The sequence below is a fragment of the Penicillium malachiteum genome, assembly GCF_028827825.1.
Source record: "Penicillium malachiteum strain IBT 17515 chromosome Unknown utg000001l:1.0-8184562.0:1.0-8186909.0, whole genome shotgun sequence".
Classification (NCBI taxonomy): domain Eukaryota; kingdom Fungi; phylum Ascomycota; class Eurotiomycetes; order Eurotiales; family Aspergillaceae; genus Penicillium; species Penicillium malachiteum.
The window spans coordinates 7,298,699-7,313,727 of NW_026643094.1; the positions used below are offsets into that span (position 1 = coordinate 7,298,699).

The 15,029-nt window shown below is 48.7% G+C and overlaps 5 protein-coding genes across 5 annotated transcripts; all 5 read right to left on the bottom strand.

Annotated features, from left to right (window-relative positions):
- Positions 1-419: 419 nt before the first annotated feature.
- On the bottom strand, positions 420-3,899 carry N7483_002694 (GTPase-activating protein; the record flags this gene model as incomplete). The annotated part of the gene is made up of 3 exons (XM_057086131.1): positions 420-2,631; positions 2,685-3,036; positions 3,095-3,899. 3 exons carry the CDS (start codon positions 3,897-3,899, stop codon positions 420-422), a joined length of 3,369 nt encoding a protein of 1,122 aa, XP_056952280.1.
- Positions 3,900-4,649: 750 nt separating this feature from the next.
- N7483_002695 (uncharacterized protein) lies at positions 4,650-5,108 on the bottom strand (the record flags this gene model as incomplete). Its single annotated transcript, XM_057086132.1, has 1 exon — positions 4,650-5,108. The coding sequence occupies one exon, from the start codon at positions 5,106-5,108 to the stop codon at positions 4,650-4,652; it is 459 nt and encodes a 152-aa protein (XP_056952281.1).
- A 59-nt stretch (positions 5,109-5,167) lies between these two features.
- N7483_002696 (uncharacterized protein) lies at positions 5,168-6,152 on the bottom strand (the record flags this gene model as incomplete). Its single annotated transcript, XM_057086133.1, has 3 exons — positions 5,168-5,824; positions 5,893-5,991; positions 6,036-6,152. The coding sequence occupies 3 exons, from the start codon at positions 6,150-6,152 to the stop codon at positions 5,168-5,170; spliced, it is 873 nt and encodes a 290-aa protein (XP_056952282.1).
- Positions 6,153-6,705: 553 nt separating this feature from the next.
- On the bottom strand, positions 6,706-8,871 carry N7483_002697 (uncharacterized protein; the record flags this gene model as incomplete). The annotated part of the gene is made up of 1 exon (XM_057086134.1): positions 6,706-8,871. One exon carries the CDS (start codon positions 8,869-8,871, stop codon positions 6,706-6,708), a length of 2,166 nt encoding a protein of 721 aa, XP_056952283.1.
- A 578-nt stretch (positions 8,872-9,449) lies between these two features.
- Positions 9,450-15,018, bottom strand: N7483_002698 (polyketide synthase; the record flags this gene model as incomplete). Its single annotated transcript, XM_057086135.1, has 5 exons — positions 9,450-10,685; positions 10,744-13,377; positions 13,450-14,253; positions 14,302-14,602; positions 14,666-15,018. The coding sequence occupies 5 exons, from the start codon at positions 15,016-15,018 to the stop codon at positions 9,450-9,452; spliced, it is 5,328 nt and encodes a 1,775-aa protein (XP_056952284.1).
- Between the last annotated feature and the right edge of the window lie 11 nt (positions 15,019-15,029).

The following is a 15,029-nucleotide window of genomic DNA, read 5'->3' on the forward strand; positions in this document are numbered from 1 at the left end:
AGATGGGTATCAGACATAGATTAGACAGAATATCGAATATCAGATGAAAGAATTGGGAAACTCGAGTTTTATGAAAAGTTTGAGATTTAAGAGGAAAACTAAAATTAGTGAGAATTAGCCCCCAAATGGAATAATTTGCGGCTCTTGGCTCCAGGGCTGTGGGGGTGGCGCGTAAGCCCCCGGGTGGCCCTACATAAAGCAGCACATCGCATTGGGGTTAGATCTACATGGGATGATCTCAATGTTCAAGTTACAAGATGATGTAATTTAATTGAAGACAGGTATTTACATGACAAGGTGCAGCATCTAACAAAGGTGTATAACCGGCACGCGGCATAGCTTGAACCAATCAAACAAGGCAAAGGGAATAGAACAAGAGACACTTCATCCCAGATAGAACAAAAGATAGCACTAGGGTATCATGACTCGAACTCGACAACCTTGCTAACGACCTCGGGATCATGATCAGCTGCCCCGGTCGTCCTACCAGTAGGACTCTGCTTGCTGCTTCCAGGTTCGGAGTCGGCCTTTCCATCCAACAGGGAAGAGGCTTCGACTTCAGCTCCTTCAAGAAGGTCACGGTCTGCTTCGCGGACGCTACGGCGCTCAGGATCAGCCCCATAAGCACCAGCACCCCAGCTGGAAATCCCACCTGCCATTGCGGTAGTAGATACGCTTCCGCGGTGCGGGTATTCGTCGTCGTCTTCCTCGTCATCTTCTTCATCTCGACCGAGAGCACTACGCTCGAGATCACGCTGGGCGTCATCCATTCGCTTCTTAACTTCAGCAGCCATGCGAATACCGTCGGTGACGATATTGTCGAGGACACCGCGGAGACCTTTGCCTGGAGGTACGATTCCACCTGATGCACCTGCCACGGAGGCACCGGATGCAGCAGAGAGCTGGGAAGGACGGGCATTTCCAATGTTGGAGAATGTTGTGAGGTTGGATGAAAGAGATGATGATGCGGCCAAGGCAGCTGGGTGAGGGTGGTCGGAAAGGTGGAAGGACTGGGGGAAGTAAGACTCAAAGAATTGCTCGAGAAGTTCATCGGCAAGGACGACCATGCGGAAGGTTGGAAGGGTGATATGAAGAGGGTTATTAGGGTCCAAAGCTGGGTTGGCAGATTCAGATCGAGGTCGAGTCTTCTCACTACTCTCGGATTTCGCGGTGGTACTTTCAGCCTCCTTGGAAGTAGAATCACCGTCGACATCAATGAGATCTTCCTCTTCGTCACCGATGGTGAAAGAATCAAGCTTCTCGGTAGCCTCAGCGGTAGCATCGTCCTGGGCAGCAGCTTTCTGATTCTCAGGATGGCTAGGATCCGCATATTCAAAACAGCGACGAATAAACGCGCTCACACTTCCAAGGAACTTTTCATCCGTGGTAAGGCTGTTCCTGTCATCGCGGCCGTGCAGATCTTCCGTCGACGGAGTAGCAGTTATTGTACCTTCGAAACCACGACGAGAAAGGAACAAGAGGGCTTCGGAGATCTTGAGAATTCCCTCTCGATCGACTTGGCCGTTACCACTATCATCATATAAGTTGAAGAAGTAGTTGATATTGTTCATGATATCCGGCGATCCCTTGAGACGAGCCAGACCGTTCACAACCATCTGAAGATTCAGCCCCTCCTCAGGGTCAGTAGACCACTTGCGATAAAGGCGTTGCATGAATTCATGATCGGCGGGCTGGTGTCGGTTGGCCCAAAGCAACGACTTGTTCCCCTTGAGACTACTGTATCCTTGAGAGTCCTTTCTCGAAGATGCAGGGGTATCTGATGCAGCCCACTTGGCAGTAGCAGCTAAGAAATCACGGAATGCATCGTAGTCCATATGAGTCGGGCTGGGCCCGAGGCCAACACGACCCATCTCCTGGTCCACAGGGGGTCCAAGAATGGAGAATCTTTCGGATTTCTTCTTTTCCTGCCGTCTGCGCTCATCTTCAAGCAGCTTCTGTTGCTGCTGCCATTGATAGAGAATCTCGTAAAACCGATCGTAGATAGTACCGAGATCATCCACACTTAGACGCTTGCTTTCAGGGCCGAGATTGCGAATCGAGGTGCGCTTCGCAAAATTCTCGATATTTTCCAGGACAGCACCCTTATGTTTATCCCGCTGCTCCGTGATGGTGCTATGTGTGATACCAGAGAACTCCTTGAATGCCACGACCATCAATTCTTGGAATCTGGTAATGGCCCGCAGTTTCGGGTTTTCCGATCTGGGATGGGCGGATTCATCCAACTTCGAAAAGTAGGACTTGAGCACAGAGATAAAAGAGCCGTCGTCTTGAATATCAAGAAGTTCCTCGCCGTTAATTCGCAGAATTGCAAGACCAATTTGAAAAAGAACTTTAGGACCCTCTAGAAAGAACACATCTAGTACTCGGAATGCGAAGACGAGTGGCATCGAGTTGATATAGAGTGAAAGAAACCATGGGAGGGAAACCACGGAAAGCTGTACATCGTGTTTGGCGAGATGGTCCCAGAGAACAGGCATGGTCTTCTCTACTAAAGACTCGAACACTTTCTGGTCGAGTAAAGTGCCGTACATGGTGGTGGAGTAATAGCCAGGTAAGAGGCGATCGCAAAGTACCGAAAGTAGGAAGAACGCCTGTGCTTCAGACATGTATCTAGTATTTGTGAGTCGCGATCGCCAAAGAAGAAAGGGAATATGGAGACGAACATTAACAGAGCTGCCACTACAATGTTCATTGCTTGACAATAACCGATCTCGGCGTTGGTCCAACTATACGCTGTAAGGACTCGTCGTAGACGGCTAATACCTTCGTCACTCTGGAATCCAGGATACTCGGGCAAACTTCGGTTCAGATCCTTTTCGATTTCATCAATCGCAAGAGATTCCTGTCCTTCGAACTTGACCAATGTCTCCTCGTAAAGCTTTGGAGAACGAACACGGAGGAATAAAGAACCCGAGGAGAGCTCCCAGATTTCTCCGCGTAACCGATTAGGCAGACCGACGCGAATCAACTTGTGGAAGGTTGGTTGGCGAACAAGTGTGGTGTTGCGTCCATTCTCTAGTACGATGGTTAATCAATATGTTGCCAGGTGGCGTGTTGTCGATGTTGGCCATACCTCTGAAATATTCGCCCCAGAGTCTCATCTTGCTGCGGTCTCGAAGCTTGCGTGCATCACCAGGATAACGGAAAAGCATACCCAGTCCGGCATCAGGAGGTTGTCGAGCATTAGGATCGGTTTCCTCCTTTGAGCTTGGCTTTGCGCCTGATAGCAGGTATTCCGAATAGCAATCCGTTACCACCGCCCGCAAGTTGTCGACCTCCTTCATAGCTTCCCGTAGACCCTTCTTCAAGCAGTCGCAAAAACGTTCGCAGGCCTGCCTGCTGCCGACCAGTTGCAGAATAAGACGTTGGGGTACAAGGTTGGGCTCTTGTTGCTTGTGCAAAAGACCATTCCATGTCGTCAATGCCAGAGAAAAGACATGGGTGGCGCTGTGAAGTCGTTCGACCCGGCGGATACATGAAAGTGGCAATGTGAAGCCATTTCCAGAGGGCCCAGTCCCATGGGTCTGGCCTGTCCAGGTAGTAGAAGAACTGAGTGTAGATGAAGGCAGAAAGCTGGTAGGTTGCGTCGAGAAACAGATGAATCGTTCGCTCAAGTGAAGGCGTCCTGTGTACCGATTTCCGGCCTTTTCAGCTCGACGAGAGGCTTCCCCGGACCCTGAGGACGAAGTTGGAAGTGGGAGAACAAGATCTGCAGTGATTTCTTGTAAGGGGTTCTGAGAATCGGGGAGACGGAATTGCTGACGGAAGAGGGAGGCTTTCGAGGGGTTGTCGTCATTTGAGGAGAGAGAAGGAATGTTAAAGTTGGCCGGATCAATCAGTGATTGTGCCTTTTGCACAAACGATGACCAGGGCATCATACTGGGCAACTGATTAGTGGATTGAATTGGTGGGCTGGAGAGTACTACGGCAGTTCCGATGATGTCTGGGGGCGGAGCTATAGCTGCGACTTGGAGGAAGGAAGCCGATTCGGGCTAGGTGTAAGCAGAACAGCCCATATGAAGATGAGATTGAAAAGTCAAGGTCATTGTACAGCTTCAAGTCATTCTTCAGACGAGCACTGGACCTGCTATTCAGGGAAACGTGGGGATAAAGAGGTTGTTGCCGGCTTGATACTGGTAAGAGGGGGGCGCGGGTTGGGGGACCCCGTCACGTGAAGATCAGCCTTATATAGCCGCAGACAATATGCATGAAATTATGAACAGAATGGAGAAATTGAGATATGATGTACATATGTATGGCATTACTTTCTATGAGACCCTATAATCGGTACTGAAAGTGCCGGGAAAGCAGGTACAACTCTACGCAGGGGTGACATGATTCGAATGTTATTCTGGAGAAAATAGTATATTGTAGGAAATCTCGCTGTACAAGCTGGTCATCAATAGATGAAATAAATAAGGAAATGAAATGGGAGTTGAATAAACAACGTGCGATCATGTACGAAGAAAGAGAAGCACTCTCCAACCATTGTAAAAAATCATAAACAGTCTGGTCCTTCGAGACGGGCAATCAACGCATTCTTGATCCTGACTCCAGTAAAAGAATCATTTCATACAGTTTGGCCTGGTAATTTCAGAACTAGGCTGTATTTGTAATGAAAACAACATCTAGTTCTTGGCCATAGACTCACAGGTCTCAGTGACCTCCTCAGTGTACTCGGGGAGGTACTCGATAGTCTCGGTCATCAGGCCCTGCTTTTCACAGGCGGCACCCTCCTCCCAAGCAGCCTTGTGTTCCTGCTTCTTGGTGCCGCGGTAGCGCTGCCACAAGAAGATGACAGCCTGGCCGACAAGCATACCAATAGCGCTGGCGGTCAGACCAGCGAGAACACCGAGGATAGCGGGCACAACAATGAAGCGCACAACGCGGGAGAAGGTGTGAGAGAAGGCACCGTGAGGGGGGGCCGTGCATGTGGTGGTGGGGAGGAGGAGGAGGAGGCATGATACCATCAGCATCCTCAGGGTTGAAATCACCATGAGGGTGGTGGCCGTGGTGCTTGAAGCCTTCCTCGAACTCGCCGAAAGGAGGTGGGGGGAAAGGAGGCATGCCCTCGGGGCCGAATCCATGGTCTCCGTGGTGCTTCTCGTGCTCTTCCTTCAAATCCTCGAAGCTAACGAAGCCCTCGTCACCGTGGTGGCCGTGGGGTCCGTGGGGGGTGCTTAGCATCGTGTTCCATCTGCTCAACGCGATCGTCGAAGAGATCGTCAATCTTCTCATCATCGTCGTCATGGTGCTTGTGGTGATCGCCCTTGCCACCCTTCTTGCCAGCCTTATCATGGCTCTTGTGGGTACCGCCCATGCCCTTCATGCCCTTGCAGCCCTTCTTGCCGCCCATGCCAAAGACACGGTCCTTGGCAGCGGAAAGAAGACCGTGAACACGGTCGAAGACCAGACGCTGCAGGCACTTGGCGCTGCCGTGGCAGTTCTTCCAGGACATCTCCTCGGCGGGAGGAGCGGTTTCCTTGATCTCGCCATCTGCAAGGTGCAGGTCTCCGTTAGAGGCGAGGACCAGAGTGAGGTCGATGGTGTCGACGGGAACGGGGTGGTTCTCGAGGTCGAGAATGGTGAAGCGAAGATCCAGAACGTCGGCATCGGATATGTCGTGAGAGTGCGCGTGGCGGTTGGCCGCAATCTCCAAAGCGTAGCCGGCAGTCATGGGGCCAGACTCCTCGTTACTTCCATCGACATATTGGGTGACAGTGATGGGAATCGCGGGGACGGGTGGGAAGATTTGGTGATCGTTGGCCATCAAGCGGTTGTCCTCGACGTGGAAATCGACGAACTAAATATCAATCATTAGTTAGCGCTCACTTTTTATTTCATTTAGCGCCGAAATATTTTGGACCATACCAGAGTTGATGGCTTGCCGTCAGTCCAGCTGACAACACCCTCTTCATTGACCTCGCGGATAGGGCACTCATTGCACTCCATCATCACCAGGTAGGAGAACTCGGGGAGACGGGTTCGAGGGAGATGGGACCGAGGATGTTCACGATACCATCTTCAATAGTTTCGACTTTGTCGACTGGAGTATCCGCCTCGGGGACGACCAGCATCGCACTGGCGCCCAGGGCGGCCGTACCACCCAAAAGGACGGAACGAACAAACATGGTTCAAAAAGAGCGGACGTCGAAGACAATAGGGAGAGGTGTTGAAGGGACGTCCGATGGGAAGGAGGAGATCTTTAGAGGGGGGAAAGAGTAGTGGAGCTGACCCGTCCTAGTCCGCCATGGGGCGAGTGAGTGGAGTTGGGTGACGCCAGCTGGATGGCGTGGCGCGGGAGTTTATTGGTGGGAATGATCAACTCATTACACTTGAGCAAATGTTTGAAGTGTAAAAGCGCTTTGTATTGTAACCTTGGAACAAGGCATTACGATAAATTACTGGATCAAGATGGATTTTCGCATAGATATTAATAGAACTTGAGATTTAACTGGTAGATTTTTGCATAGTAAAATGCGCAACTACTGGTGATAAATGCGCGTTCAAGGTGACATATTTAGACCAGTTGACGTATCTTGCTGTAATTTACGTATTGGCAAAACAAAAAAAAATAACGATATTCTTCACCGCCCATAATGATAATAGACTCGCCACACTAACTACATACGGAATTCATCCCCGAACCTCTCAACCTGGGAAACCTTGAAAGTCAGGAAATTCTTAACCTAGTATCGTGCGATCGTGATGGAACAGCCTCATCACTCCAAAGTCAAATGATTCCGTCCAACGAATTTCTGACATGCGCGAATTCCGAAGTTTGGCCAGAATATCAAGCGGAACTTCATTTGCGTCCATCCATTGTCGATGTGTTCGGTGACTAACAACCACCCAAAGTAATGATCCCATGAAAAGTATTCCCCAAGCCAGTTCGTTCGGTCGCTCGTCCATGAGATGTCTGATCCATCGTTTGAATTCTTCAATTGATTCCCCAACGTGCTCCCACACCCACACGTGCGCCTCGGGATTGGTAACGGAGCCTGCGTCTTCCTCGGACGTATCTTCTATCGGCCATCTTCCCGGCATTAGCGCCGTCGGCCACTCGGGCTTATCCTGCGATTCCTTGTTGGCATCCTTCTTTTTCTTGTTGGCATCCTGCTTTTTCTTGCTGGCATCCTGCTTTTTCTTGCTGGCCCGGCGGGTATTCAAGACGGGTCTGATAGGTCGCACGCTGATCGGAGGCTCATGGTATGCAAAGACAGCCTGAGGAACTGCCCTCGTAAAACTTCTCTCGGGCCACTCAGTCCCAGTTTGTGCATCAGCAGTCCACTCAATATCAGTCTGTATATCAACAGAACGGAACGGCAAGTCTTCCAGATGCTTGTGGATAATCCACGGGTCTTCTTCTTCCTGCTTTGCCGGCGTCGGTGATGCCGACGAGGTTGCTTCTGGCGAAATTGGTGGGCTTGTTGGAGGTGGATCCTTGCGGGCTTTCAACCAAACCTCTGCTGCCTTAGCTCTCTGGATGCGGAACTCTTGCTCGGCGCGGGAAGGGAGCTTTCGAATGATCGGTCGTCGCGGCACAAGAATCGACTTGGGATGTGTGATTTTCGCCTTCTTCGGCGGCGTTGCAGGACGGTCCTCTGTCAGGTCCTCGTCATCGAGCGGAAGACCAGAGTCGGCGCCAGGCTCTGTACTTCTCATGCCATCGGCCTGATCCTGGGAATTCTCTGGGGATGAAAACCGCATCCGCTTTCTTGGTGACGGTCGCATTGGCGGGCTGTGGACATACCACGTCCACGGATTTGTCTCATCCTCACTATCCACGGTGAGCACATCCGATTCGCTGTCGGATAGTTGTAAAGGCTTCTGGGGCACTCTCGATGAATCAGGTGCGAGGTAGGTATGGTCGGACACACTATCAAGTCTTGAACTAGTTCGCGAGGTTTCCATGCTGTCTAGACCAAGCTCTGTGTCCAAAGTGTTCATAAATTGGCCGTGATGAATAGACATTGTAGACGAATGGCTCCAGCGATCGGAATATTCTGCAACTGAGTCGTTGGAAGGAGAGGGAAGTGTGCTGTCTGGGTCAATATGAGGTCTGAGATACTTGGGTAACTCCAGCCGGTTCAAGTGCTGCTCTAGATTATCATTCACTGGAATTCCTTGAATGTTCGGCCAATTCCTCCATTCACTCCCCCTCATTAACCCGCTGCCTCCTGTAACCACACCAGGGCCCTGATAACCCATACCGTGACCTAATCCTGGAAAGTACAATCGCTGGGCCTTGCTTGTTAGAGTTCTTTGTGATGAAGCTAATATTGTTTTCATCTTCTGCATGTCGTCCGATATTTTCTTGCTTCTCTCTTTATACACCCCAGTAATTTTGAGGATACTTTTCTCAAATAGGGCCCGATCCTTGTTATCCTGCACCATCTGATTCTTATAGCTGTTGACCTGCGTGACAACACCGCCGATGAATTCCTCCAATCGTGCCGATTTGCTCTCTTCGTCCTCAAATCTCGCCTTTAGTTCCTTCATCGCATCTTGTGCTCGTCTGCGCTGTATCTTTGACGCGTTCTCTAATTCGGAGATTTTCTTTTCGGCCTCTTGATACGCCAACTCGCCGCCCTCCGCTCTTTGTTCCTCTTTCCTCAATTTTTGTCGGAGGGAGCGCGCTTCAACTTCAAGCTGCCGCGCTTTCTGCTGCCAATCTTCGATCCTCTGCTCAAATTCAGCTAGTTGGTCATATGTCTTTTTGAGGGCTTCTGTCTTCGCTGCGATTTCTTTCTCCGCCTGTCGTAGAAGTCTGGCTTCCTTGCTGTCCATGCCCGGATCATCCGTGTCTGTGTGGTCGTCACGAAAATAATGCTGCTCTGGGGACGCCATCTCGGACGCAAGATTCCGTCAACGATCGTGTAGGTATGAAACTGCCTTCAATATTGTCTCAGCAGGTCGTAGCAGTCAAAGGCGAGGATGCAGAAGAGTTGTAGGATGTGCTGTCTTATATGTCAATTGAAACACTCACCATGATAAAGAACCCCGCGGCTTCTTTCAACATTGACCTCGATGCCATGTCTTTGTTTGATTGATCGACTATGAATAGAAATTTCTTTGAAGACATTTCACTGTAGTCATTGTTCTAACAATTGATATATCCAGTCTTTCAGGTTGTTTCAATTATTAACAGGTACAATCCCGCTAGTATAATTTCATAGTCAGTAGTCTGAGGTTCAAGTTGCTATTATAAGTCTGATACACAGGTTGCTTCACATATTCAGTATCGATTAGTCAACTTGTTTCTGATTAGTTTCAATAAAAAAAACAAAGAACTTGAATTTGCATAGCGAGTATTAGAATACTAAGAATAGACCTGTCAGTTTAGATTCGACTGCGAAAACAATTTTGGAACTTGAAAGAACAAATAATGATCCAGAAAATATCAAAATATCCAACTTGAGTATCAATCACTGATCCAACCACGCCTTGAGCTCTCCAATATTAGGACATTCAATGAATATCGAGCTCTTGACCTCCAAATTCAACTCTTGACGGAATTTCTCCGACAACACTAGTGACATCAGCGAGTCGACGCCAAGTTCGACAAAGGATGCACCATCCGTCAGCTCGGAGATATCCAACCCTGTCTCCCGAGCAATGATCTTCAGACAATCTCCAACAATAGGGCTGACCGACAAGGCCACCTCGTTATTTTCCGGTGTGGAGACGTTTTCACCTGCCGAGGGATTAGATACTGGGTCCTTAGTGGGGGCAGGACCACAAGCAGGTGCCGAGACAACAGGTTGAGCTGCTGCCTTATGCTGGACAGGTTTAGCGGGAACGGGAGTGGGTATAATTGGCTTCTCCGAGGCGTCATCTGGAGGAGAAAAGAATTGATTCATCAAGACGCGCGGCACACGACGAAATCTCATATCGCTCATCATACCAATGATCGTCCCTCCTTGGAGAACGTATACGTCGCCAGAATACATGTTCTTCTCTTCACTCGGTGCCATGCGTACGTAGCTGCGGTATTTTCCCCCGGCTTCAAGAGCTTGGGAAATACGGCAGCTTCCCCATCCTGGTGTGACGTAGAAATAATCTTGAGTGTTGGACGCGTCGCTTCCGTTTAGTACAAATCCTCCGAGGTGGAAGATACTGTCAATCCAATGTGGAGGTGTATGCCAGATACCGTGTCGATCTGGGTTCAGGGTAATGTCTGCGTATGCCTCGAGACCGTTCAATACTACGGACTGCATGCCGCGGTAGTGCTCGCTGTAGTCAACTACATTCTTGAATAGGTCGTAGGTCATGTTATGGGATAAACGACTTGCAACACCTTGGTGGACCATGCTGTCAAGGGACTCTATTCTGCTGTTAACAAGGTGAGTTACTTTGCTCCATTCTTTGCGCCAAGGAGCCGCGTCAGTAAATAGTATCACAGTGGCGGTGGCATAAGGCTCAGTTGCGCGATTTTCAAGTTTGTCGCTGAGTATATTGTACCAGTAAATTGACATTCTGTCTGTTGTAAGATCCAGGGAAGCTTCGATCTGCAAGGCTTGGGAGCGACTTTTATCGGTATGTGCGATCTGTGCGTGGTAGACGGCTAACTCCGTGATATCCATTTCGATACTATTGAGTTTGGAGCGGGCGCGTTTATAAAGATATTCACCTGCTGTGAAGGCCATATCTCCCCATATGGACTAGATAACAAGTTAGGCTCAATTTTTAGCATCAGCAAGAGATGCATATATGACATACGGATGAGGCAACACCGAATCCATTCATTGTATGACCGTCGACTGCTGCACGAAGCTCAGGATGCATAATATCAGAAATCGCCGTCATTCTTGCGACTTTATCATCGATCTCTTCAGAAAGGATGCAATGAATAGAAGAAGACTTGAATGATGAATCTGTCGGAGCGGTACTTTGTGTACGAGTCTTTTGTGGATAGGCTTTTTCCAAAGTCCAAGTGCCAACATACTGAATCCAATAGTTCTTCATGTTCCAGCTATAGGTTGGAAGGCGTAGAAGGCGATGCGATTGTTCATATGGTTTAAAATAAGCATTCCAGTTAACAGAAAGCCCATCGTTATGTAGAACTGCCAAGGAGCCTGCTAACGCTGAAAGGTCATTCTCGTTTTTGATCAGGGAAGCAAGTGTCTTAGTCTTGGGGAGCACAGATCGAATGAACGAGCCGTTCACTGTATGGGGACCAATCTCAATAAATAGAGAGCTTTCATCAATAACACTCAGATCTCGGCCAGCTTCTATAGCATCGAAGAAACGAACTGGCTCTCGTGAAGCACGGCGAAGGTAACTGCTGTTTATTGTTTTTCCATCAAAAATGCAATCTCCAAGTAGTGGGGAGAGAACTGGAACACTTGGAGCACGAAAGCTCACTTGCTGCGCTAGGTTCTCAAATACATCAAGGATCGAATCCATTTGTTCTGTGTGAAAAGCAAAAGACACGTCTAGAAGAGTGCATTTACTATATCCTGCTGCATCGAGGACATCTCGAAGTTTCCGAATATCTTCAGTCGGCCCACCGAGAACAGTGCTTTTAGGAGTGTTCATACAACTGATCTCAAAATTCAAGTCAGTTGGTGCCAACTTTGTAATCTCAATCGCACCCGCTCGAATGGCTAACATGCCATGACTCCCTCTCTGGCATTTATCGAGAAGTAGTTCAGCTCTTTTTCCGACCAGAAATATTGCATCTGCAGCAGACAAAATATCGGCTGCAACAAAAGCTGCATATTCTCCAAGGCTGTGCCCAATTACGACACTGGGCGATATCCCAAGGTATGCCCAAAGTCTGGTTAAGGCGATCTCTGTGACGAGAATAGCCAGCTGAGTAGTCATTGGAGAAAAAATGTCATTTTTATCATTAGTGTCAAGGATATAAGGCAAAACGGATGAGAAATTGAAACTCTGTACAAGACGATCAAGTTCTGAAACCTCATTGCGGTATAAGGGTAAGTTCTCATAGAGCTGGCTACCCATCCCAGGGTAAGAGGCTCCCTGGCCTGTAAACGTGAATGGGACAGCAGATGAAGATATCGACACGGGCCGAATAGTATTTATCATTTGCGATGATATAATGTCTTCCATAGAGGCTTCCAATTCGTTGAGCGTAGATACTGTCATTGTAACGCGAGTGTGGTGATGAATCCGCCGCACACATGTGGTATAGGCCAGATCCCCTAGTTTTGTCCGTGGGTATCTCAAGATATAGTCTCGTAAGTTCTCTATATTGGCCTTGAGTGATGTCTTACTCTTGGCGGAAAGAGTAATCACATGAGTAAGACGAGGATCTGTCCCTTTAGAAACCCGTTGAGGTGCATCCTCCAGCAATAAAGTTGTATTGCCACCATGTGCTCCAAAGCTATTGACCAGTGCGAATCTCTTTTTGTCAATTTTTCGTGGCCATGGTATATTTTCAAGCGCCAAGGAGGCCTGGCATCTTTCCAACCTTTGTGCCACTACGGGATTCATTTCTGATTTGATCCCAACATGTGGTGGAATTATGCCTTTTTCATACATGAGTAAAACTTTGAGCAAGGAGGTAACACCTGCCGCCGCCTCGCCATGTCCCAAATTCGACTTGACAGCGCCTATTAGGAGCGGGACTTGCCGACGGATCTTGGGGTTGGCAAATACGTCCAGCACAGACTCGGATTCAACCGCATCACCAGCTTGTGTTCCAGTGCCATGTAACTCAACGTAACTGACCGCTGTGGGATTAATGCCAGCTGCATTCATTACCTGCTGGTAGTTTTCCTTCTGAGCGCCTGCATGGGGATGTGTGATAGAAATTGCCTCCGCCGACTGGTTTGTAGCAGCTGAATCTATCACTGCAATAATGTTGTCGTTATCGGCCACGGCATCTTCCAGGCGCTTGATGACTACTGAGCCAATTCCATCGGCTCTGCAATATCCATCTGCATCCTTGTCCCAAACTTTACACTGTCCAGTGTGCGATAAAAAGTGGCCTCGACATAGCATGGCATAGTTATCAGGATTGGTAATGACGCTTAGGCCACCGGCTATGGCTGTGTCAACTTCACCCGCCCATAGAGCACTACATGCTGCATTCACGGCAGCCAAGCCACTTGAGCACGCTGTATCGATGTTGAACGTAGGACCACCAAACTTGAAGAAGTAATGGATTCGGCCATTGGCAAATGCTCGCTCACCACCTGGAACGGCATATGTCCCGATATTCTGTCCCGCGTTGAGCTCTCTCCAATCATCGCTGGCTTGTCCGTAATATGTTCCAATTCGGCTAAGATTCGTTGATGGTGTGCGATTGGGAGCATAACCTGCCATTTCAAGAGCCTCATAGGCAGTCACCAAAGCTAATCGATGCATGGGATCGGTCTGCTCTGCCTGTGATGAATTGAGTTAATAAGATCTTCCAGTAATTGGTAGAATTGTTATTGGGGACATGTTATTGCGCACCTCCTTGGGAGACATATTGAAGAAATTCGCATCGAACATGCCGGGACAATCAATAAAATTGCCATACGGAGTCTGAGTGCTGTTTGGTATGTTTCCAGTTGGATCATAGTGAGCATCAACGTCAAATCGATCTGGCGGCACACGAGTATGAACGTCCCTGCCATCTTCCATCAACTTCCAAAATAGCTCCAAGTCATTCGCACCCCCAGGGAGTCGACATGACATCCCCACAACAGCAAGTTTGGAGTGATGCGGGGACTGGGGATTTGCAGGGAAGAAGTCAGGCTCTTCACGGTGACACCACTCAATAAGACTGATTTCCTTTATCGTGGTCTGTGAATGGTGAGATTTGATACCTGCAATAATTCCTTTGGATACTATGGAAGCTCTCAAGAGGCTAATCTCAACTTGGGGCAGTGGAACGATGCCCAGATCTTCCACTATACCACCTGTCAAGCGGTCCAGGAAGATGCCTCTTGTCAAGATTTCGTACACTACTTCTTCCCACAACTGTCTCGCCTGTGTCGCACAATATGGCTTTCCCGTCTCGGCTGACAACACCGGAAGGAGTACGGGTCCATCGGCCTTTTCTTGGGGAAAACATACAATCTCAGTAGCGTCACGAGGGCAATAAAGATGATCGGCATGACAGAGTCCATTATATACGGGAAGAGGTAGATGTTTGGAGTATCGGAGCACTGCCGAATGATGAAGGGCATTGAGGAGACGAGATGGAGGACCAGTCACACTGACTGATGATGAATCCGCGGCACTGATAAAAACCTTGAGAAGATTTGGAGTTGACTGTCTCGGGTAAGTATAAAGACTCTTCCAGGTTATTATAATTCTTACCGTCTCCACGTTGTATCGATCAAGCTCTTGTTGCACGACATCCGCCTTAATTCCGGTTATTACATAGGCCCAGGTCTTGGGTGGCGTATCTGGTTCCCGAGCTTCAAGAGAGTGAGACACATGGTCGACATAAATGGCCATTCGAAAAGCCACTCTCATGCTTTCCACGCCATAATAGGCAAGACATGAGATGGAAGAAGATGAAGCAAGTGCTGCGGCTGTCAACAGACCAATACTGAGTCCACATACTGTCGTACCAGACCCCACGAGATCAAACTTCGTGCCTGCTGCTTCGTACGACCTAATAAGAAAACTTCATATCAGATATTTGGACGCGCTAATTTTATTTACTAGGGGAAATTACCCGATAAGAGCTCCAATTTGGAGAATGCAGAGAAGAGAACTCTCGAGAGCACCCCCAATTGGTGTGGTACGAACGGCTTCATATGCGCTGACCAATCCAACAACATTCTGAAGACAGGATATTTTGTCGGGAGTATTCTGTGATAGTTGACTTATCTCGGTATTCAGAACAGCGATGCTCTCATCTAGAAACAACGCAAGAACCCTGAACTTCGCATCCTTGGACCATCGATGAAGACGACGAAAAAGATCGGCAAGATTATCACTTGGGAAATCATTTCCAAAGAAAATTAACCGGTGCCTCAGATCTCTCTCTATGTCCGTACTGGTAGAGATTGATGATGGTGTGTCCATCGCGAGCTAAT